The 23,932-nt window shown below is 38.1% G+C and overlaps 3 protein-coding genes across 4 annotated transcripts; 1 reads left to right on the forward strand and 2 right to left on the reverse strand.

The window, feature by feature from the left end:
* Positions 1-175: 175 nt before the first annotated feature.
* On the reverse strand, positions 176-2,198 carry LOC103944807. Its single transcript, XM_009355268.3, has 4 exons — positions 1,905-2,198; positions 1,655-1,756; positions 676-1,567; positions 176-570 (listed from the first exon to the last, which is right to left on the reverse strand). Exons 1-4 carry the CDS (start codon positions 2,172-2,174, stop codon positions 353-355), a joined length of 1,482 nt encoding a protein of 493 aa, XP_009353543.2. The 5' UTR covers positions 2,175-2,198; the 3' UTR covers positions 176-352.
* A 2,552-nt stretch (positions 2,199-4,750) lies between these two features.
* Positions 4,751-6,550, forward strand: LOC103944804 (clavaminate synthase-like protein At3g21360). Its single transcript, XM_009355266.3, has 3 exons — positions 4,751-5,281; positions 5,366-5,619; positions 6,060-6,550. The coding sequence occupies exons 1-3, from the start codon at positions 4,922-4,924 to the stop codon at positions 6,418-6,420; spliced, it is 975 nt and encodes a 324-aa protein (XP_009353541.1). The 5' UTR covers positions 4,751-4,921; the 3' UTR covers positions 6,421-6,550.
* Positions 6,551-6,655: 105 nt separating this feature from the next.
* On the reverse strand, positions 6,656-12,529 carry LOC103944806 (lysM domain receptor-like kinase 3). 2 transcript variants are annotated; one of them, XM_009355267.3, is made up of 11 exons: positions 11,338-12,518; positions 10,741-10,815; positions 9,599-9,892; positions 9,238-9,383; positions 9,043-9,132; positions 8,856-8,961; positions 8,249-8,400; positions 8,063-8,160; positions 7,832-7,979; positions 7,523-7,630; positions 6,656-7,124 (listed from the first exon to the last, which is right to left on the reverse strand). In XM_009355267.3, the coding sequence occupies exons 1-11, from the start codon at positions 11,936-11,938 to the stop codon at positions 6,960-6,962; spliced, it is 1,983 nt and encodes a 660-aa protein (XP_009353542.2). In that variant the 5' UTR covers positions 11,939-12,518; the 3' UTR covers positions 6,656-6,959. The 2 variants fall into 2 exon arrangements, with proteins under 2 accessions (XP_009353542.2, XP_048443067.1); XM_048587110.1 differs by lacking the exon at positions 6,656-7,124 and having other exon boundaries at positions 7,523-7,648; positions 11,338-12,529.
* Between the last annotated feature and the right edge of the window lie 11,403 nt (positions 12,530-23,932).

A 23,932-nucleotide genomic window follows, 5' to 3' on the forward strand; every position in this document is an offset into this window, starting at 1 on the left:
ATCGATTTTGGACGTGTGTCCTCTATGTGAGTTAGCTACTGCTAATTGTTTACACACAAATATATGTGGGGATGAGATGTTATGGTTTAGGTTTTTAGGAATGTAACTAAAATGAATGTAACCTCATTCATTCCACGGGTGCCACAAGAAAAGAGATAGAGCTTTGGCTAGTTGGTTATCTCTCGAATAAATACGCTTCGAACTTATTTTCTGATTGCTGGTTCATCAACAACAACACAGAGAGAGAAGGGGCAAACTCAAGTAGCAACCAAAAAGATACATACCAGCCACCTTGTACAAGCAAATCATAATTTTCGAAAGATCATGAAACTGTGTCATCAAAAGCCAACTGCTAATCTCCGTCGACAACCTCATCCAATCGGTCAAGAAATCCTTTATGAGTTGCAGTGTCGTTAAATCGAACCCCATTCATAGAAGCTGCTTCAAACTTTGTCCATAACTCCCGCTTTAGAGTATGCTCACCAGGATGTTTGCCTGCTTGAACAACGCTTTCAGCTTCTTTCCAGATGGGAGTGCTTTCGATCATTGCAAAGCTGCCACCTGCAGGCTCTGACAAAATAAAAATACGAACGGTTAGAATCAAAACATGTCCAGTCAATCTGTGTGCTCACAAGTAAAACTAGTAAAGGAGTAAATGATGAGTCGCGAAAATACCATGAAGACAAGATGTCCTGATTGGGTGAATGCCTCCTTGACCATCATCTTCTTTTGATACAGAAAAATTGATACGGTTATCTAGAAGAAGCCCGGTAATGAGCAATTGGGAATCAGTATCAGCATTGTTCGGAGACTTTTCATCATGCGGATCAAGTAAAACACAAGTTTTTGGAGGCGATATGCACCATTCTGGTGATGAGTCAACATGGTTCTTTCTAATTTCTGATTTGAACGGCTGTTGTAGTGCCAACAGCTCTGGATACCTGAAAGCCAGATCATCAGAAGCTTCACTGCCAGAGGAATTGCTGCAATATGTAAATCCAACAGGAAACGGGGTGGATTTATGAACCCCATGATGACCCTTTGGAGAGGACTCCGAAAAGGGTTCGAGCAGAACACATGATTTAGGAGGAGACATTTTTAGGCATGGAGTCATCACATTCACAACCATGGATCCCCCTTGCTTTGGAAACATTGGCGGAGGAGAAACAAACCCAGGCTTGAGATTGCTTCCTGCTTCAGTAGCAACTGAATCAGAAGGCTTAATTGGAGTTGGCTTTGCTGCCACAAGCTCAAGCGAATCATCATTTGCATCTCCGAAAGTAGCATGAAACTTCGGTATCCTATCAACAGTACACGAAGTCATTCTCTCAAAGACTGATGTTCTAGAAGGGACTGGGGGTCTGGATGACAGAGACATTGATATGGGAAGAGGGGTAAGCTTAAACAGATGTCTCCCTCTTTCGATAGTGCAGTCTGCACGCCAAGACACAAGGGGAGAAGGAGAGATTAAGGAGTCTTGTGGACTCGCAATCTGTACACTCTCTCCTTCGTCTGCAGCAGACTCCACCGGATAGGAAAGTGCCTTCTGAAACCTGGGCACCCATGGCTGCAAACAGTTGCATAAATTTGCGTAAAATGCAGATAAAAACGAAATTCAAAGACGAATCATATAATGGGTAAGAATTTCGCAGACCTTCAAAGACGAAAGCATCTCAGACAAGAAATTCGTGAAGGATTCGACTTCTTTGGTTGCTTTTCCTTGGCATTTAAATGCTTGCACAACCAATTCATCAATCTGCAGTAATTTCAACACAAATCACACATTCTGACAGATTTACAAAACCCTAAAGAAAATGCAATTTTCCAAATAAAGACGAAAACTTTAACAATTTTGCTGTAATTTCCACTTCTGATTGTTGAGATCGAGAGAGAAATTGTGTTACCTGGTGCGTTAGGGCAGAGAGATCGGACTGAACGAGCAGGAGGCGATCGAGAGCGTCGTCGTTTTGGTGGTCCTTTTCTTCTTTATCATGTTCTTGGACCCTGAGCTTGTGTGCTTCCTTTTCTTTCTTCTTCGCGGTGGCGAATGATTTAGAGAACCTCCCTCCTCCTCCTCCTCCTCCTCCTCCTCCGCCGCCGCCACCTCCATGGTTGTTCGATATCTCCCTCAGCGCCTTCCTCACTGACCTCCCTTTCTCTTCGTCTTTCGGCATCACTCACTCTCCTCCCGCTCTCTGTCTCTATCACTTTCTCCGTTCGAATTTCATCAGTGCCGCTCATTTTTTAGTTTCTTTGTTTGTATATGTATTGGGCTAAAAACATTATTTGATCCCGGGCCCAGCCCATTATACCCAAGCCACCACGGACATGAACTTTGACCGTGTGTCGATATCTAGCTCTGATATATCCGATTTATTTGTAAAATTAATTCAATGTTTTTTGTTGTTGAAGTAATTCAATGTTTTAGTCCCATATGAATTATTGATTTGAAAAGCATTCAGGTCTATGCATCTTGGTGTGGGTTCGATCCTCACCAACTTATATTCTCTTCTATCAATTAATTTCTAGACTACTAAAGCTATCACAACTCAGAAAAAAAAAAATGCATAATTTGCTCGTAACCCAATGAAGTTGTTTCAAGAAGTGGGCTAAAATCCCACTATATAACCCCTGAAAACCCCATCAATAGGAATTGAAAACTGTTAGGTGGAAGGCCGAAGGGGCTACTAGCCTTGCCACAATTGCTGGTTGGGTAGCTCCGGTGGGCAATCGACGCTTCAAAAGGCAAACTCTCGTCCTAGTTTGGCACCTTAAGGCCTTCTCTAACATTGAAGAGCAAAGGGGTGTGGCGAACTATGTTTTAGTCCTCCAAAATTTTATTTTTCGTGTACCTTTGTGTTTCTCATCTCCAGCCTTACTTGCTGATCACGATATAGCTCTCTTGTTGAAGATGGACTCTGCACATTTACCAGGATAAAAAGTACCCTATAACCCTTCGTTGGAGCTGATTAGAGTACAGTTCGCTTTGTGTATGTGGAGCTTATGTATGGCTCCTACCTCTTTGTGTGTGTATATATATTTTAGTGTGTTTTATCCCTAAAACGTAAGATCATCTCCAATTATGGAGGGCTAAACTTAGCTCCTTACTACGTTTAAGCCCTTAAAAATTTAATAATTTAAAAAATACTATAGGCTAATTTTTTTCATCTTTAACCATGGAGTGCTAAATTTTTTTTCACATTTACTTGGGATGCACAAGTTCAAGCCGACCGAGGGGCTTTAGGGCCGCTATAAGCAGCCAGCTTTGGCTAAATTTAGCCATTATTCTTTTTAGTATATTCATTTTGACTATTGGCAAGAGACAAATTTTACACAAATTCGAGCTAAAAATAGCCTATAGCTTTTTCCCTGGAGATGGCGTAACTTGTGATGTTTAGTCCTCAATGATTGTAAATAACTTTTGTATAAGAAAATTAGTGTGAAAAGCTGGTATAACCAATCGCTTAACCCATAATTATTTAGTACCGTGGTTATTGCCCATGATCAAAACATTTTGCCACTAGTTTGAAAACATTGTTTAATTTGTCTTTACTTCGCAATAACTTGGGAGTTAATATCATAGAGATAATAAATCTTTCACGATGAAACGAAAGAGATCCGAGTGAATGTAAAGGAAAAAACAAGGTATCAATTGAAAAAATTTCGGCTTGTTATTGCGAAGAGCCCTTTGAAAAAAAATCCATTTTTGCAAGCACCGGCATTCATCCTATTAAGTTACTTCCAGTTCTGAAATCTATCATTATTCCAGTGGTGTTCCCAAAATAAATAATTAAGAAATGTACAGATACAATTGAAATCTTAATAAATAAATAAAAAATTGATATTTTGATTCAATAAAAAACAATCAAACTTATTTTCATATTTGTAAATAAAAGATTGGGTAAAGTACAAAAAACTACCTTAACTATTGTGGTCACGACAGTTTCATGCCTCATCTTTTAAAATTGACAATGTCATACCTTCGTCAAATTTTCTGTTAAGTGCTGACGTGGCAAGATACAGAGACCACTCACTAATCCAGCTAGATTAAAAAATAATTAAATATTAAAAAAATTAAGAATAAAAAAACAAAACAAAAAAAATTTCCTAAGGGTGCGGGGACCTTTCCCCTCTCCTTCTTCTTCCCCTCGTTCTTCTTCTTCTTCTTCTTCTTCCTTCTTCTGGTTTTTTTTTTTTTTTTTTTCTTCTGGGTTGCAGTTTCCAATTTTTTTTTTTTCCTCCTCCTCTTCTTCTTCTTCTTCAGTTCTTCCTCCTTCTCCTAAGGGGCGGGTGGGGTTGGGATTTCAAGTTTTTTTTTTTTTTTTTTTTTTGTTTTTTGGTGTGTTAAAGATTAAGCAAATGAAGATGAAGATGGGGAAGATAGAGAAAGGGAGGGAAGGGACGACTAAGGGTTTTTTTTTTTTTTTTTTTTTTTTACTTTTATTTATTATTTTAATATTTAAAAAATATTAAATATTTTTTTTAGTTTTTAATAATATTTTAATAGAAAGTGGTTCTAGTTTTATACCACGTCAGCACTTAACAGAAAATTTAACAGAAAAAGTGATAGAGGTATGATATTGTCACAAATTCGTAAGATTCAGTATGACATTGTCAATTTTAAAAGATGAGGTATGAAACTGTCGTGACCCCAATAATTGAGGTAGTTTTTTATATTTTATTCTAAAAGATTTTAAGCTGCTAGTTCAAGAACATGACAACTCATGAGAATGAAATGTCAAATTGAACCTTGTGGCCAAAAACATGACTAGTGTCAAATTGAACCTAGACACATTCCGCACCGGATAGACCCACCCAACACAGCTCCATAGTATTTCACTCCCCAAAACCCCCGTAACCCAGTTCACTGACTCACCACGAAGCTCCAACCCCGCGCGCCGTCCCATACCAGAGAGGCACCATGTCAGGATCTTTGGTGGAAACCCAAATCCCGCAGCAGAAGCTCTACAGCGGAATCCAATTCCCGTTAGTTATATCTCCGCCACCGGCGGTTCCCTTCACTTTCTCCGCCCTGACCAAAACTATCGAAGCCGAGAAACCGTACCTGGACGCCCAGCTCCGAAAATCGGGGGCCGTGCTCTTGAGGGGCTTTCCCGTAAATACGGCCTCCGACTTCAACGACGTCGTTGAGGCCTTCGGCTTCGAAGAGCTCCCCTATGTGGGCGGAGCCGCTCCCCGGACCAACGTCGTGGGTCGGGTTTTTACCGCCAACGAGTCCCCGCCCGATCAGAAGATTCCATTCCACCACGAAATGGCTCAGGTATATTCGCATTGCACGACACGTCGTTCGTTTTGTTTTTTAAACTGTCGTGTTGTGCGGTGATCTTACGACATGTCGTTTTAGGTGCCGGAGTACCCATCCAAGCTGTTCTTCTTCTGTGAAGTGGAGCCTGGAAGTGGGGGAGAAACTCCGATTGTTCTGAGCCACATTGTGTACGAGAGGATGAAGGAGAAGTACCCGGAGTTCGTCGACAAGTTGGAGGAGCACGGGTTGATATATAACCGAGTTTTGGGCGAAGACGACGACCCTTCTTCTCCAATTGGCCGTGGCTGGAAGTCCACCTTCATGACCAAAGACAAGAGTATAGCTGAGCAAAGGTATTGCTCCAACTTGTACAAACTCTAGTTCACTTTAGCAGTGCAACGAGTAATTTTTCAGTGCAGTCTTAACATTAACACCGAGTGTCATACCAACAGGCTGTCACATTTTTTATTATGATCGTAACACTGACACCACGCGTTATGCCAATGTAGTGTTACAAAGGCACCTACGATATACATAAGAACGTGTAGAATCATTAAATTTCTAAACTGAGTAAACACTAGATGGTAAACGAGCGAGCAATGTAATAGTTCAAGTGAGCTTGTATCACCACATCGGCATTCTACGTAGTTTTATGGTAATATTTTCATCAGATATGTATCAAATGAGTCCTCGTTATTTTTTTTTTGGATTTGAAGTTGTTACGGTGATTGTTGAGTGAGTTGAGATTGAATTATTAACAGCTACGGAGTTGTACCCCTAAAACTTTTTGCAGGGCTACTAAGCTTGGCATGAAGTTGGAATGGTTGGAGGATGGGGTGAAATCAATCATGGGACCAATCCCTGCCATCAAATATATAAGCACAACGCAGCGCAAGATTTGGTTCAACAGCATGGTAGCCGCGTATACCGGCTGGGAAGATGCAAGGAACGACCCTGTGAAGGCCGTCACCTTTGGAGATGGCAGCCCATTGCCTGCGGATATCATCCACGACTGCTTGAAAATTCTCGAAGAGGAAAGCGTTGCCTTCCCATGGCGCAAGGGTGATGTTTTACTGCTGGATAATTTGGCTGTCCTTCACTCCCGGAAATCGTTCACTCCACCTCGCAGAGTCCTAGCTTCGCTCTGCAAATAGTTAAGGCCTATCAAGTACGTGTTCTTATGTCTTGTTAACTCTTCCCTTTCGGAGAGATCAGATGTTAATGATATACTAGTTTTCGTACAAAATTTTCATGTTCTATATAGATTTCTATTTCTTTTCGTAACTTTTACGGATGTTCCGTTTATGTTTCCTTGAATTCGAAGTATATACTATACGCTTTCGAAGAAGAAGCTCAAGGCTTCATAGAAAATCCATGTAAAAAGTAAGGTAAAAGTTGAACTGCAGGTAACTTATATCATTAAGCTACTGAAAGCTTACTTGTATTACAAGGAAACACCCATCTCAGCTCCTCCATCTAATTTTACATAAAATTAAAAATTTCCCACAAATGACACTACAAAGAATAAAACACGTAAAGAGGATAAAACGGAGGAACGAACGAAGAACGGCACTATAAATACGGCCAGCTTACGACTATATATGTGCCGCTATACACACATGATCACACATAAACGAGGGGCAAAAGAATGAAATATTGTAAGGCATCCGATTGGAAAGGAAACGCGGTTTCACTATCTTCCCTGAACAAGGCCACTGAATACCTGGCTCTTCCCTGCAAGAGTAGCTTCCCACTCCACTGAGCTTAGGAGGATCTGTGATAGAGAAATCACGACTCCTTTCATGTCGGGCCGTAGGATGGGGTCGTCATCTACACATTGCTTCGCTATCATGGCCACCTGCGTAATGAGTTGCGCCAACAAGAAGAAATGTGTACGTTATTGATGAACATTGAAACACGACTTCAAAATTAACCAAATGGCTTTTTGGTTTACTTTGATGATATAAATACTTGTAGGATAATTACAACGTATGGATTGAGCTTATATTCGAACCGATGGGTCAGCTCTAGTATAATTTGGTTTCATCTTAATTCTCTCATAGGTCATGATCCCCGTTCCCACGGTCCATTGAAAGAACAAGTGCAACAATTTTCAGTCAGATTTTCATATAAATGCAATTTATGTCAGTTGTCATCGGAAAATTATAGCACTTCCTCGTATCAGAGAGGCACGGTCGGTAAAAGCAGGCCAAAATATTCATCAACCTGTATGGGTTCATAAGGTGATTAATTTACCTTGAATAGGCAATCATGAGGATACAAGTCCATCATATTTGGATCAATGTAATCTTTCAGGTTTGACATGCTCATCGAGTCTGGTGAAGTCCTAAGAGCTGTTTGCATCTGCATTCAAACAAAGTTCTAAAACACAGTGAATCAAGTTTTCTCTGATTCATCCTATATACGTAATTACGAATTATATGACTCTGGCTCAAGCCGGTGAATAGTCTCCTGATCTTCTCAAGATTCCAGCTATGAGCAGGTAAAATCATTATATCGTTTATCTATTTAGAAACAAAATTATGTCTCGTCAGCAGAACTTACAATTGACACCAGTGAACGTCTTTCGGAATTTTTTGTGGCTGTGCCTTCAGTTCGTATAACGGCCTCCTTCCCCGATATAAGCTCAAAAAGAACAACTCCAAAAGCATAAATATCACTTTTTGCAGTAGCACGGCCATCACTCAAGTATCTACAGGAAGCAAGAGGGAAGCAATTAAAACTTGACGAACTTGTTGAAAGACAACGTCGTCAACTGCAAATATGGTTACTTACTCTGGAGCCAGATAACCATATGTACCAACAACTTTGGTTACACTAGCTTCTTCATCACTTGTCTTACCAAAAATTTTTGCCAACCCGAAGTCTGAAATCTAAAATGCAAAAAGAATTTGTTCGATAAGTGACTTGTACCAAAAGTACAATGCACAACACTGCTGAAATCACTATAATATATCCAACCTTTGCCCTGAAGGAACCATCAAGCAAGATGTTGCTTGTCTTAATATCCCGGTGGACATAATGAGATTTCGTGTGCTCATGGATGTACTCAAGAGCTCTAGCAGCATCAAGAGCAATCTGGACCCTCATGATCCAGGAAAGTGATGTATGACCTATAAGACATTTAATCATTCAGATCGATTAATAATAGCATATTCACAGGTCCAAACTCCTACGTCCACGACTCATAACAGATGTTTACAGATACGAAGTTCAATTTAAAGATGGTATGCCATGTGCAGGAACTTAAAAAGTGTTTCTCTTAAACAGATGTCGATTCTCTTTTAAAGAACAACATCTTTGACAATAACATGTCACCAACAAACTGTACCGACGTGTTATCAATAATATCGATACAAATTTTAGTGGTCCCAACAACTTGTAGTGAACTTGGATGTAAAATTTCAGGAAGTTGGGTTACATATGGGACGGTTTAGAAGAAATCACAAATTTCTACAAGCTTTAACGTAGAGAAGATTACGGGCCAAAGAACAAAGCAGGAAGAGAAAGAAAAACCACTGGACTAGCTTATGACGTACTATCGACATAGCATTAGCATGAGGCGTACCTTTGTTCTGAGGATCATGCAAATGGCTTTTAAGTGAACCTTTCTGGGCATATTCATATATAAGGAAGAGCTCTTCATCACTTGCTGCATAACCAATCAATTCTACCTTGACACAATTAAACCCAAATAGGAGTCAGAGTTCTGAAACATCGAAAGCAACAAGTTTCAAAACTACAATGAGACTTACCAGATTTGAATGATGAACCTTGCATAGAACTTTTATTTCTGACAGAAACTCTTTAGTTTTTGTAGCAGTCATTCTTTTAATAGCAACTTCCTGGATAGAAGTCAAACCGTTACCAACAAAGGTGTGACAAGGAAACTTACTCTAGATGGTAAAAGAAAATGTAAATTACGGGAATCCAAGCAGAAATCTGCGAACCTGCTCTTGGAGGAGGCCATAATACACGGAACCATATCTTCCATGGCCCAGAAGACGTGAATCAGAAAACCCATCTGTTGAGGAAAAAATATCTTCATATGTGAAAACGACAGGCTTCTCCATGTCAAGTACATGACTGCCAATAGCTGCAACAAGTAACAGGAGAGGATCAGTCAGACATTCCAAGATTAAGGAGGATGACAACATTTTGGTATATAAAGATTGGATAAAGAAGCAGATTACACACACACAACCTGCCTACATTCTCTTTTTCACCTTATAAAGAGAATACTTATCACTCATTTACAAAGGCAGAACTTCGTATTAAAATATGAGGATAAAATAGTTCAGACATTAAAACCTTTGGGGACAGTTATCTGCTGGCTGCTAGGGTCTCCATTAGTTTGCTTCCAATCTGAAGATGTGCAACACGTGTACCTTCCTGATGCACAACAAAAACTTGGCTTTCGAAGAACACGAAACCTAATTTGACCATCAGGATCTTTTGAACTACTTCTTTGTGCTTCAGTAAAGCAGCCTGAAGACCTCAGGCAACAATATAAAACTATGCCTAATACGATCACAACAAGAATGATCCCTAAACTCCCTACAATCCATAAATATGGCAGATGCGACTTATGATTTTCTCCATTTGCTGCAAACAAAAAACAAAGTACACAACTTATTGTAACGTTCTTGAGTGGGAGAGATTTTTCAGCGTGATGGGTGCACAGCCCGGTACAACAAGTGTCATAATATAAGGGGTTGGATACTTGAAAAAAAAAAAATTCATCAACATGTATTATGAGACTTGGCGTACTGTACTGGGCTGTTTTCCCTGCACACTGAAAAATTTCTCCTTCAGTGGATCAATCCAGGGAATTTAGAAAGGCAAGGGGAAAGAAACGAAGAATCAGAAATAGGAGGGATGCTGAAAAAACATTATGCTTTAAAGCATTAGCTACTATATGTCAACAAACTAACAATTTTGTGGAAACAAAAATTTGCAACAGATTTTGTTGCCGCTGCTCCTATGTAACTATAGTGTGTGCAAATGATTAGAGATGCATCAAAATAAAAAACAGAATATGCATTCCGTACGCACTTACATGGCTTTCTTGACAGTAATTTGAAACATCAAAGTTAACAGATTACAATACAGCTTAGCCAACATTTCTTCACAAGAGCCAAATTGGGATATTGCATTGAGAATCTTAATTTGTTTCTAATCATCTTCTATTTTATACAAAGAACGGCATCATAAACTTGAATCTACATCTCTAATGAAAATCACTTTATCATGTACAACCCTCAATCATTCTGCTACTGTAAGACTCCAATGCTTCCTCTACATTAAGGTCAACAAAACTTGATAATAAGACTATTTACAACCACAGCAACCAGTTTTTACTTTTAGTTTTGTGGATATTAAATTAACAAAACTATCAGCTCACCGTTTCAAATTCAATTATTGTAATTCCTCATGATATATCAAAACCATACCTGAAACACTGGCATTGGATGGCGAAGGAACAGGAGCAGGAGAAATTGTCTCCATAGGATAAGGCTCACCAGGAACTAGAAGCATGGTAAAAAAAATCATAATGGTTATTGGAAAGTTGTTTGGAATAACACTCAAGAACAAGGAAGATTCATAATAGAGGTAGGATTGCATAAGAAAATTTAAACAAACAAAGATTTCAAATCGACCAATTTCTATTGAGCATCGTCCATTCGCCTAGCAAACCAATGAATTTTTCCTTTTCATAACATAGTTACGCCTGATTGTAAGTATTAGCGGCAAAATTTGGTAAAGGTACAATCATGATGATTTGATGATTGCTTCACTAAACATGACATGAAATCTTATTGGAAATTATGAATAAATTGATATCTTATTCATATCTTATACATTGTTCCCACAGTTCACAACATAAGTATAACTGAATTGCATTTTCGATAACTCCGAACTAATCTAACCCGAAACCAGATTAAAATGGATAGCTTTCCCTCACATTTTACCAACAATACATACAATAAACAGCTCCACTAAATTACACAAACACATGAACCGAAAAAAAGGAGCAAATAAAGACTGACCTGAATTCAAAGGAATGTAATACAAAGCACCAACAGTCACATTATCAGGATCAGTAATCCCATTCACCTTCTCAATGCTATCCATACTAACCCCGAACCGGCTAGCCAGAGACTCAATGCTATCCCCATCCCTCATCACATAACTCATCAGATAGTTCCACAACCCACTCGAGCACCCGCACATCAGCCTCAACGACACAACGGCGCCATATCGGGCCCGCCTAGTGGTATTGCGCAGAAAAGCCAGCCCACCATAGGCCTCCATAACCATGTCATAAACATACCCATCTGCAGATTTCACAGTAAACGTTGTGTTGGTCAAGTAACTCTTTATCCCCTTCGCACAAGAACAGTTCTTCTTCACAAACACGTAGCCCCGCCCGTCGCCGCCCTCAACGGTCACATCTTCCGGCAGTACGTCGAACATGCTCTGAATCACTGAGAGGGTCTCGTTGGGTTCCGGCTTAAAGGCCAAAAAGGAAGTGCAGAGGCGAGTTGTGTCCGTACACTTCATTGGGGTTGGGGAGAAAGCTGTGGAAAGGGTGATTTGGAGGAGAAAAGGGTACAAAAGGATTGGTATTGGGCTCCATCGAAGCTTCATTACCCAGAAACTTAGTTCAGAAGAAAAGGGAAAAGTTGAAGGATTGTGAAGCAGGTTGTGGAAAAAATGGTGGCTTGATCACTTGGTGGGGTGAGATCAAAGATTTGACAAATTGGGTTCTGTTTAGCAGAGTGATTGCAGTAAATTGATAGTGGAAAAAGAAAAAGGAGCAGGAATTGGGAAGCGGGTTGTTCTAGTTAGCTCAATTTATGGGTGTGGATTGAGGAAAAAGGGTGTTTTGATCAATTGGTGGACCGCAAGAATTTTGATGGAGAAGCACAAAGTAGAGCTAAATTGAGATGATGGGTTTGGGAAGAAATAGTACGATTTGTGTAGTGAGATCAAGAAACTGACAAACAAAGTCCAACTGCTGCTGAAATTAGTGTGAGTTGGTGAAGAATTGGCAGGTTTTAGGAGGAAATAGGAAGAATTTAGCAGGAGTGAGTTTGGAAATGGAGGAATGAATGGAGCTAACGGGGGTGGCAGGAAGAAAGGACGGAAGAAGGGATTGGAAACAGAGCATTTGTGTGTCTTGGGGGTTTCTTTTTGTTTTTGTTTTTGTTGTGTTGAAAACTCATTGACTGACTTGACTTTTTGGTTAAAACTTTGCTTTTGCAGCGCAATAACAATCCAGTGAAAAAAAGGGATTTGCAGAGAGCCACCCACCTCACCTGGAGATATTGGGGACCACTTTTTTCTCCATTCTCACTAATTTGCCCCTTCTATGCTTGATATTTTCTTTTTCACAATTAGGGAATGGATGTGCTATCCACGTACTATTTTTTACTTCTTACACACCTTTTATTAATTTATGTTCTTTGATCTTATTCAATTCATCCGATCCGATGGTAGAAAATTAAAAAAATGTGTGAGAAGTAAAAAAAGGTGTGTGAATATCACATCCCTTAAAGAAAGGGAGGTGGAAAGTATATGGGAAACTTTTACTCAGTTTTAGTTTGAAAATCCTAACTACTTGACAAAGTTCAAATAAACTCAATGGAAACTTTTACCATAGCGGGTTAGATAGCTAATTTTTAGACAATAGGGAAATTAGTGAGGATTGAACCCATACCAGAATGTATAAACATAATTGATTATGTCACTGTAGTTAAACATCATTTGCAAACTCAATTAAAATTTAACTTACAAAAATTAGGCTAAACTCTAGTTGTGTGCACTCTATTTAGTACATTGAATTCGTGTCTAAATTAGGTTAGTAAATTAGAGGTGTGAATTCGAGTTTTAGTATCATGTTGAGAATTTAGTTGGACTATAATTAAATTTTGGCAAAGAAGAGATTATAACCTAAGCTCAACCTGCATTCGATTTTGTGATAAGGCTAGCCGATGCTAAGTATCTAACTCACTCATGGTTCAAATGGATTGGTGTTAAACCCCTCAGGGTTGTAGTCTTAGTTTTGGGGAGCTACAAGTTTTCAAACTTAATATATTCAACGTTCCATTGTTTAGATTGATATCTCTTTAACTGTAAGTCCTTTTTGTTTTATGTTGGATCACTTTAACCACAAGCTCGATTGCTGGAAAATCCTTACATAACATTAGAGTTTGTTCGATTGCTGAGAAATTCTTACATAACATTAGAGTTTGTTCGATTGTGCTTTAACCATCATTCATCATTACATAACTTCTTCTTTTTTATGAATGCTTACATTTAAGATTTTTTATTAATTTAGAAAAGTTATATCATATATTTATGAGATGAGCAATTTTTGTGGACCAATAGATGTAAACTGTTGAATAAAAGATAAGAAAAAAACAAGAACTAGATTGAAAATGAAAGAAAATGAAGTTTTGTTCAAGATATTTACTTGCTGTTTTTTTAAAGATATTTATACTTTCTATTAACCAAAAAGAAATAAAATAATAGGAAAATATTAGGTTTTATTCATGGAAAATAGAAGAGAGGTGATCTCAAGCTAAACTCAATGTACTCAATTTTAGTTTGAAAATCTTATCTACTTGACCAAGTTCAAATAAACTCAATGGAAACTTTTTTTTTCAAACTCAGTCGAAACTTTTGAGTGGAGCGATAGCCTATGGGTTAAATAGCTAATTGTTAAGAAGAAGGGAAATCATTGGGGATCGAACCCTGCACCAAAGTGCATAAGAATAATTAATTTACGCCAATGTGGTTAAGCGTCATCTTCAAACTCAATTAAAACTTACAAAATTTAGGCTAAACTCTAATTGTGTGCATCTATTTAGTTGAGCTTGATAAACGGGCTCAATTTAGAAATTGAGTATACTGAATTTGTGTCTAAATTAGGTTATTAAATTAGAGGTGTGCATTCGGGTTTTAATATCATTTTGAGAATTTAGTTGGACCATAATTAAATTTTGGCAAAGAAGAAACTACAACCTAAGCTCAACCTAGATTCGATTTTGTGGTAGGGCTAACCGATGCTAATCCTCTAACTCACTCGTGGTTAAATGAATTGGTGTTGAAACCCTAAGGGTTGTAGTCCTAGTTTTTGAGGAGCTACAAGTTTTTGAATTACATCTAAAGAAAATTAACAAAAAGGGTTTCAAATCATTGCATTTTAATAAAAAAAAAAACTATCTACTAACTTTATCTAACGATAAGTGTGACATCCCACATCGTCCAGAGGAGTGATCCTTATATGTATATTCTCACCCCTACCTAGCATAAGGCCTTTTGGGAGCTCACTGGCTTCGGGTTCCGTAGGAACTCCGAAGTTAAGCAAGTAGCGCGCGAGAGCACTCCCATGATGGGTGATCCACTGGGAAGTTCTCATTTGAGTGCTCAGAAATAAAACCATGAGGGTGTGCTAGGGGCTCAAAGCGGACAATATCGTGCTACAGTGGAGTCGGACGGGGAAAGTGATCCCGCCCAGGTTGGGATGTGACAATAGAACAAAAGAATAAAAAAAATATAAATAAATAAAAAAACACAAAAAGGCCAACTGGCTTTGGGCGCGTCCCCCCACCTCCTTCTTTTCCACACTCCCCTATTTTCTCCCATTGTCAGCTCCATTAAGAGATTTTCTTTTTCTTTTCTTTTTTTTTTTTTGCTTAGAATAAAAAAAAAACCTTCAAATTAAATTACATTCCAGAGTTTTATTTTTGTAGTGTTGTTTCTCAATAGTAGTCAAAATGAAGAGACATTTTTCAATGTGCCCAGAATACGGGGTGGCACTATTTCTAAAACTAAACCAATAGGTGTAAATGGACCATACACTATTTATGAAATAGGATCAAGAATTAGACATTATTTATGAAACATGACCAAGAACTAGGCACTATTTATGAAAATGGACAAATAACTAGGCACTATTTATGAAACTGGACCAAGAAAGAGACAATATTTATGAAACTGTACCAATTGTTATACACTATTTATGAAACTGAATTCAATAACTAAGCACTATTTATGACACATGACCAATAGCTAGGCACTATTTATGAAAGTGGACCAAGAACTAGGAACTAGGTACTATTTATGAAACTGAACTAATAAATAGTGTAGGACCGTTTAGTTTTATAAATAGTGTAGTACCATTCAGTTTCATAAACAAGGTTTTTTTTTTTTTTTTAAAATATATATATATTAAAATTGTGTCATTTTCATTGAATTTAAGTTCTTTTTTCATTTTTATTAAAATTTAAGGGTTTTTCATTAATATTTAATTATTCATTAAATAAAGTTATAGAATAATTTTTAGTTAAAATAAACTTAGGCTAAGTCATTTTCATAAAAGTTCCCATAAATCTAGTCATGGCTCCATGATTTAGATTGATGTCTCTTTAACGGTAAGTGATTTTGTTTTAGGTTGGATCACTTTAACCACAAGTTTAATTAATGAGAAATTCCTGCCTAACTACAGCGTTTGCTCGATTGCGCTTTGACCATCATTGATCAATATATAATTTGTTTTATGAATGATTACTTTCATTCTATGTAAGTTTTTTTTTTTTTTTTAATTTAGAATATAAAGTTATATCACATACTTTTGAAATGAGCAATTTTTGTGGACTCATATGTGTTGAATGTTGAATAAAAGAACCTAAAAAAACAAGAAGTAGATTGAAAATGAAAGAAAATTAAGTTTTGTTCAAGATATTTATACTTGCGACTACCAAAAAGAAATAATATAATTTCCAAAATACTAGAAAAGGTTGGAGTAATTTCAATAAAAGGGTGAAGGTAGAATAGGAAATACGTTTCAAAGGGAAGGCTGCTTTTGGGAAAGGGGGATGGCACAGGTTGCGAAGAGCTGGCAGAGAGAACAACAGTTGGTCGGGTCCCACGAATATGGCACCAATGTCTCAAAAAATCACCGCTAAATTGTCTGGTTTACCGGCGATTCCTAGAGCATAAGCTGCAAATTACCTTTTGACTACCGAGTAACCGACAGTGACACTCCGCACCTTACTGTGGCCAAAGCTCTCGCTTTGTGGCAAGAATTTGTGAAAATCGACACCACCATCGATGCCTCCCACAAGCTGATGGCAGTTTCGTGGATGCTGCTTAAAAGATGTTCTGGAAGAAATCCACATCCTCTTTGGATTCTCTTTGTGAGGATCCCGATGATCAATGAATCATGTCCCTTCATCGTACATCATATGGTCAGAAATCATTTTAAATTCTTTCATTTAAAATTGAGCACAAACAGAACCTAACGAAAACTCACCGCACGATATACAATGAAAGGACATGATTTATACATCTCTAGGAACCTCACAAAGAGGATCCGAAGAGGATCATGTTGGTTCCAGAATGTATTATCATTATTTTATTATTCAAAGTGATTCGCTTCAGATTGTGGCGACGATATTTGTCTCGGGTTGGACGGTTGGTAGAGGATACAAAAGCTCTGCTCACAATAGTCACTCAAGTCACATGCACATGTACATATCACTTGCAACATCAAATAGTATACTAATGTGGTCTAAAAGGAGGTCTCTCTAACATTTTTCAAAATGAATTAACGAACTCAGTTTTGCATTCATGCGAATTGAAATTTATTCAACTTAATAAAACAATTTTAAATAAGTTCAAAAACTAATTCACATCCATGGCTTATTGTTTTATATAAAAGAAAAGTAATTAACCCTTGACTCTTCGACAATTACAAAGATGAAGATGTGAAAGTTTCAATGCTGCCCAGTAACTCGCTATTAATCACTTCAATATTGCTTTCATGTAACTATCAATCTAATTCAGTAAGTTTAAAATTTTATTACAAAAAATCTCGACACAACTAAGATGATCTAAAATTTTGAATAGCATCACTGAAATTTCCAATTAGTCGTTTAACAAATTTTTACACAACTTCTCTCAATATTGACATTTGAGCTTCTCTACATTTTTTGCTACAATGGGATTGTAACTCGTAAGTAGCAAATACTTGCCCACAGCTCGCCGATCATTTAAGTGAGGGCTTAAAATCGGAGGCGTTGGATTAACCGGGAAGGAAACCCTAAAAGAGGAACAATGAATTATTACCTACTATCGAAAAAAAAAAAAATTATTACCTACTAAAACTGTATAAACCCTTACTATTTACTAGACCTGTAAACAGGTCGGGTTGAACCCGACCCGTTAATTTAATGGGTCATCTGAATCCAACCATTTAAGCTAACGGATCACCCGTTTCACCCATTTCACCCGTTAACTTTTATTTTTTATTTTATTTATTTTATAACATTTCATCCAAATCAATTGCAGCCCCGTTTTATATAGTAGAATTTGACTTTCTATCAATTACACGCGTCTGCAAATCTTAACATGAATTGGGAAGTTGTATAAATAAAACACACCTTCGGCAGACCCGACAATGATGACCCCTGGGAGGCTTGTATTTAGAACACTTGTCACAACGCACCTGTCAAAGATCAAGGATCCAAAAGTTTCAAAATTAGCTACAGAGAGAAGAAATCAGCATTATTAATGTGTGGCTAGATGCACCGCAATAAAGTACTTGATGACATGAACTCTTCAGAAATTCAATGAAAGTGGGTTGCAGGGGGAAAAGAGAGAGAGAGAGAGAGAGAGAGAGAGAGCGAGAAAGAAAGAGCTTTGCTTTTATCTTGTGTAATACAAAGTGTTGAAGAAGACCCCAGAGTAGAGGAAGATGAGGGCACGTGGAGGACATGGAGGAAGAAGATGAAGGCACGTCGCAATGGAAGAAGACGCTGGAGAAAGTGGTAATTTCTGAGGAAGAAGATGAGGGAGAAGTTCTCAGAGACGGCATGCACAATACTGCAATAGTGCAATGCGAGACAGAATGAGGGTTTCATTATTGACTATTGAAATTACACAAAAGCACTCAATAACGGGTGTTAATGGGTGGTTAACGAGCTTCGTGGGTTCACCCAAAATGATCCGTTATTTAACAGGTGCTTAACGGGTTGACCCGTTAACCACCCGACCCGGTAAACAATTACCCGAATACTCATTTTAATGAGTCAGGTTGGGTTGGGTTGACGAGTCGGATTTGAAATGCCAGGTCTACTCTTTGCTTTATTGTATATTATATGTCCTTTCAATCTTTCCAACTTTTTTTTTCTTTTTGCTTGGATTAGGTTCTTGCTAAATAGCATCTAACTAATTAGAAATTGTTATAAATAGACAAAAGTTAGAGAGATAACCTTTCTAAGGACAGGAGCGAAGTAGGTGCAAAATATCACACTATGACTTTAGTAGCTATAACATAAAAAAAGGATGGCAGATAAAGAGAATGAGGGATACTGATATTATTTCTCTTGCTTTCTTTCACAATGCATTTGATAATAGATGGAGTGCTTTATTTATAGAGCGACTCTCGTAACTACAACCATTAAAATACAATGATGATACTTTTGAAAGTATTAAACACCATTACTCACTATTACTAAGTCTTTGGGCATTCTTTTGAGTGGGCATTCACCCATTAATTCTATAACACTCCCCCTTGGATGCCCACATATCAACATCAGTTACCTCGTTAAAACCTTGCTTGAAAAAACCCAGTGGGAAAAAACCATAGCTAAGGAAAAAGAGTACAACTTTACCTGAATTGTTGATATAATGTTAAGTATGCTTATGTTGCCTCGTTAAAACCTTGATAGGAATATAATGTTAAGTATGCTTATGTTGCCTCGTTAAAGCCTTGATAGGAAAAACCTTGTGGGAAAAATCCTAGTTGAAGGAAAAAAAGTACAACAAGCATGTATCATGGATGGTTCCCCTGATATTTATCTCCCCCTAATTCCGCATTCTTCAAATTTAGCTGATTGGTAAGTCGACGTAATCCGATACTCTGCACTAACTTCTGAAACGTGCACTTTGGTAGAGACTTGGTGAACAGGTCTGTCAGATTTTCATTGGAACGGATTTGTCTGACTTCAATAACTTTAGCTTTCTGAAGCTCATGTGCACTAAAAAACTTTGGCGATATTTGCTTAGTCTTATCGCCCTTAATGAATCCTTCCTTCATTTGGAGAACACATGCTGCATTATCTTCATGGATGATAGTTGGATTATCTGTCTTTAAAGGTAGACCACATGAAATCTGGATATGATGGATCATTGATTTTAGCAGGAACATTTACGACTTGCTTCATGTAAAGCAAGTATTTCTGAGTGATTTAAAGATGTAGCAACTAATGTTTGCTTTGTTGAGTGCCATGAGATTGTTGTATCTCAATTAGTGAACACATATCCAGTTTGTGAGCGGGCTTTATGCGGATTAGAGAGGAAACCAGCATCTGCATATCTAACAAGGATCTGGTCATTTGTGGATTTTCTTGAGTAGAAGAGACTCATGTCTGTTATCCCATAAAGGTATCGCAAAACATCTTTGACTTATTTCCAATGACGCATTGTTGAAGCAGAGCTATACCTTGCTAACAAGTTAACTGAAAAAACTATATCTAGTCTAGTACATTGCGCTAAGTACAATAAAACACCTATTGCACTCATATAAGGTACTTCTGGACCAAAAACCATTTCATCATCTTCTTTTGGACGAAATGGATCTTTCTTAATGTCCAAAGAACGAACGACCATTGGCATGATGAGTGGATAAGCCTTGTCCATGCCAAATCGCTTCAGGATTTTTTCAATGTAAGCTGATTGGTGGATCAAAATTCCATTAGCACAATGCTCGATCTGTAGGCCCAGAAAATATTTTGTTTTCCCAATGTCTTTCATTTCAAATTCGCTTTTCAGATATTTAGCAGTTTTATTGAGCTCTTCAGGAGTTCCAACTAGGTTCATATCATCAACATATATTGCCACTATAGCAAATCCAGAATTGGATTTCTTAATGAACACACAAGGGCAAATGACATTGTTGATATATCCTTCTTTGATCAAATATTCACTGAGACAATTATACCACATTCGTCCAGATTGTTTAAGCCCATACAATGATTGCCTTAATTTGATCGAGAGCATACCTCGTGGTTTGTTAGTTGTTTCAGGCAACATAAGTCCTTCTGGGACCTTCATGTATATGTCAGTATCTAATTCTTCATATAGATACGCAGTGATGACATCCATAAGTCGTATGTCAAGCTTTTCTGAAACCACTAAACTTATTAAGTAACGGAACGTAATTGCGTCCGTTACAAGAGAATATGTTTCTCCATAATCAATTTCTGGTCTTTGTGAAAAGCCTTGTGCAACGAGTCGTGCTTTGTATCTTGCAATCTTGTTTTTCTCATTGCGTTTTCTTGTGAATACCCATTTGTAACCCACGGGATTTACATCAGGCGGAGTTTGGACTACCGGTCCAAAAACACTTCGCCTTTCCAAGGAATTTAATTTTGCCTAGATTGCATTTTTTCACTTAGGCCAATCTTGTCTCTGTTTACATTCATCAACAGAGCGGTGCTCAATATCATCACTTAATATGATTTCAGTGGCTACTGCGAATGCGAACATATCATCGATGATTATTTCATTCTGATCCCACAATTCATTTGTACATGCATAATTTATGAAGATTTCTTTGCTTTCATGTACTGTTGTCTCTTCAGGGACAATGTGTCTCATCAATGACATTTTCTTTTTCTGGAAGTACAGAATCATGAATTGTGGATTTTTCATTCATTTTGTCTTCCTGAATGATTTCATTTGGATTCAGCTGTGACCTTGTCTCTCTTTTTCAAGGGGCTGAATCTTTTGAATCAGGGGGTCTACCACGCTTCAGGCGTGCACCAGATGAATCATTTCCTGCCACTTTATTTTGTCCAACAAGAACATCAATTCTTGTAGATGCATTTGTAGCTGGTATATGTGATTTTGTCACTTTCATAGCATCATTAAATGCATCTGGCATTTGATTGGCAATACTTTGCAGATGAACGATCATTTTCACTTCATTTTCACATTAACTGCTACGTAGATCAAAATAAGACAAGGTGGGTACAACCCATGTCAGCTCTTGCCGTTCTTCTGCAACGGTCCTTTCTCCCCCTAACAATGGGAATACTATCTCATCAAAGTGACAATCAACAAAACGAGTTGTAAACATATCACATATCTAATGATAGATGGTGAATCAAAACCTACATAAATTCCCAGTCTACGCTGAGGTCCCATTTTAGTGCGTTGTGGTGGTGCAATAGGCACATAATCAGCACAACCAAAAACTTGTAAATGTGAAATGTTTGGATGATGTCCAAGCACGAGTTGTACTGAGAAGTATTGGTGGTTGGCTATAAGTCTCAATTGAACCAATGATGCAACATGTAAGATGGCATGTCGCCATGCAAAAATTGACAATTTTGTTTTCATGAGCAGAGTGCGAGCTATTAACTGAAGCCGCTTGATCAATGCTTCTACTAAACCATTTGAGTATGGACATGAGGAACAAGGTGTTTAACGTCAATGCCCAATGTCATGTAGTAATCATCAAAGGTTTGAGACGTAAATGCACCAGTGTTATTAAGTCGAATTGACTTAATGGGATAATCTAGGAACTGTGCTCGCAACTTGATTATCTGAGCAAGAAGTCTTGCAAAAGCTACATTCCGAGTAGATAAGAGACAAACATGTGACCATCGGGTAGATGCATCAACCAAAACCATAAAATATCGAAATGGTCCACAAGATGGTTGAATAGGTCCACAAATATCCCCTTGAATTCTTTGCAAAAATGATGGGGATTCAGCATCAACCTTTAGTTGTGATGGTCTAATTACCAACTTCCCTTGACAACAAGCCTTGCAAGGGTTATCATTTGAGATAGCAATGTCTCTACTCAATAATGGATGTCCATTAGAGTTGGTAATGATCCTACACATCATGGTGGATCCTAGATGACCCAAACGGTCATGCCAAAGCATGTAATCTTTTGAATCAATGAACTTTTGGTTCATGACAGCATGTGATTCAATTGTCTTTATGTATGTATAATACAAGCCACTCGACAAACCACACAACTTCTCCAATATACGCTTATGGGTATCATTGGAGGTAAAGTGTAGATACTCCACATTTTCTACACATTTCGTTTCAATGTGGTATCCATTTAAACGTATGTCTTTGAAACTCAACAAATTTCGAGTAGATCGAGTAGCATACAATGCATTCTGTATGGACAATATTGTTCCATTTGGTGACATAATCTGGGCTTTCCCTAAGCCTTCAATTACATCTGATTGACTAGATATTGTTGTTACCCTTACTCTTGTAAGCATCAAGCTTGAGAAATACTTTCGATCACGAAGTATTGTATGTGTGGTTGCGCTGTCTGCAAGATAAATATCTCCGCCATTTCTCATGTTTTGAGAATAACCATAGCTTTTATCCATGCTTTTTGAGTAAAGGGGATCACGGTTAAAAACAACTTAGAAATTTAAATGCCTCTTTTATTGAAATGCAAGTTTTTAAACTACAAGTTCAGAATAATAAAAGTACATCAAATATAAATGATTCAGTCAGACCGATACACTTCATTCCCCCTTTCCACAATGAAGTCTGAGACATCTAGGTGGGTTGTGTTTAACTGTCCTGATAATTTGCACACTGGATCATGTATATCCATTGGTCTAGCCTGGTCGAGGAAATTAATCTCGACACCCTTCTTCTTGAGGAAGACTTGATATAGATCCACCAGATGTTTTGGGGTACGACAGGTACGCGCCCAGTGCCCATCACCACCACACCTATGGTAAGCTCTATCAGAGTTTCTAGGAGCATTGTTCATACAAGTTTTGCCTTTTGTGGCAATTTCCATTTTTAAAGCTCGGACCTGAATTTTGCCTTGGAATCTGGTTGTAAAACTGACCACCATGATTCTTGCCTTTTTTGTTTCACCGACCTCGCTTATGGCCACGTCCTCGTTTATGATTATCGCCACCAGAGGATGTGGCGTTCACTTCGAGGGAAGTAGCATTCACTTCTGGGAATGGTGCAGATCTAGTAGGTCGGGACTAATGATTTTTCATCAGGAGCTCATTGTTTTGTTCAGCTACCAAAAGCACAGATATCAGCTGGTTGTATTTAGTAAAGCCTCGCGCTCTATACTACTACTGCAGAAGCACGTTAGAGGCATGAAATGTGCTGAAAGTCTTTTCCAGCATATCTTCCTCAGTAATGGTATCCTCATAGAATTGTACTCAGCCACTGACTTGAAATCCAGGATCTTTAGGTAAGTCCATTCATAGCGAGCCCTTGGAAGAATCACCATTGTCTGGTGATTGTATCTGTTTCTCAATGTCTTCCAGAAAGCTAACGGATCTTCAACCGTTTAAGTACTCGCTTTTTAGTCCCTCATCAAGATGGCGATGAATAAAGATCATGGCCTTCGCTCGATCTTGAGAGGATGAACTGTTTTATTCCCTAATGGTATCTCCAAGATTCCCTGCTTCCAGATGGATCTAGGTATCCAGTATCCAGGTAAGGTAATTCTTCCCAGTAATGTCCACGGCAGCAAAATCAAGCTTTGATTATCCCTTCACTTTAGTAACTATAACACAAAAAAAGGATGACAGATAAAGAGAGGGAGGGATACTGATATTA

This window comes from the organism of the source record quoted next, unplaced genomic scaffold, assembly GCF_019419815.1.
Source record: "Pyrus x bretschneideri cultivar Hongxiangsu unplaced genomic scaffold, Pyrus_bretschneideri_v1 Contig26, whole genome shotgun sequence".
NCBI lineage: Eukaryota > Viridiplantae > Streptophyta > Magnoliopsida > Rosales > Rosaceae > Pyrus > Pyrus x bretschneideri.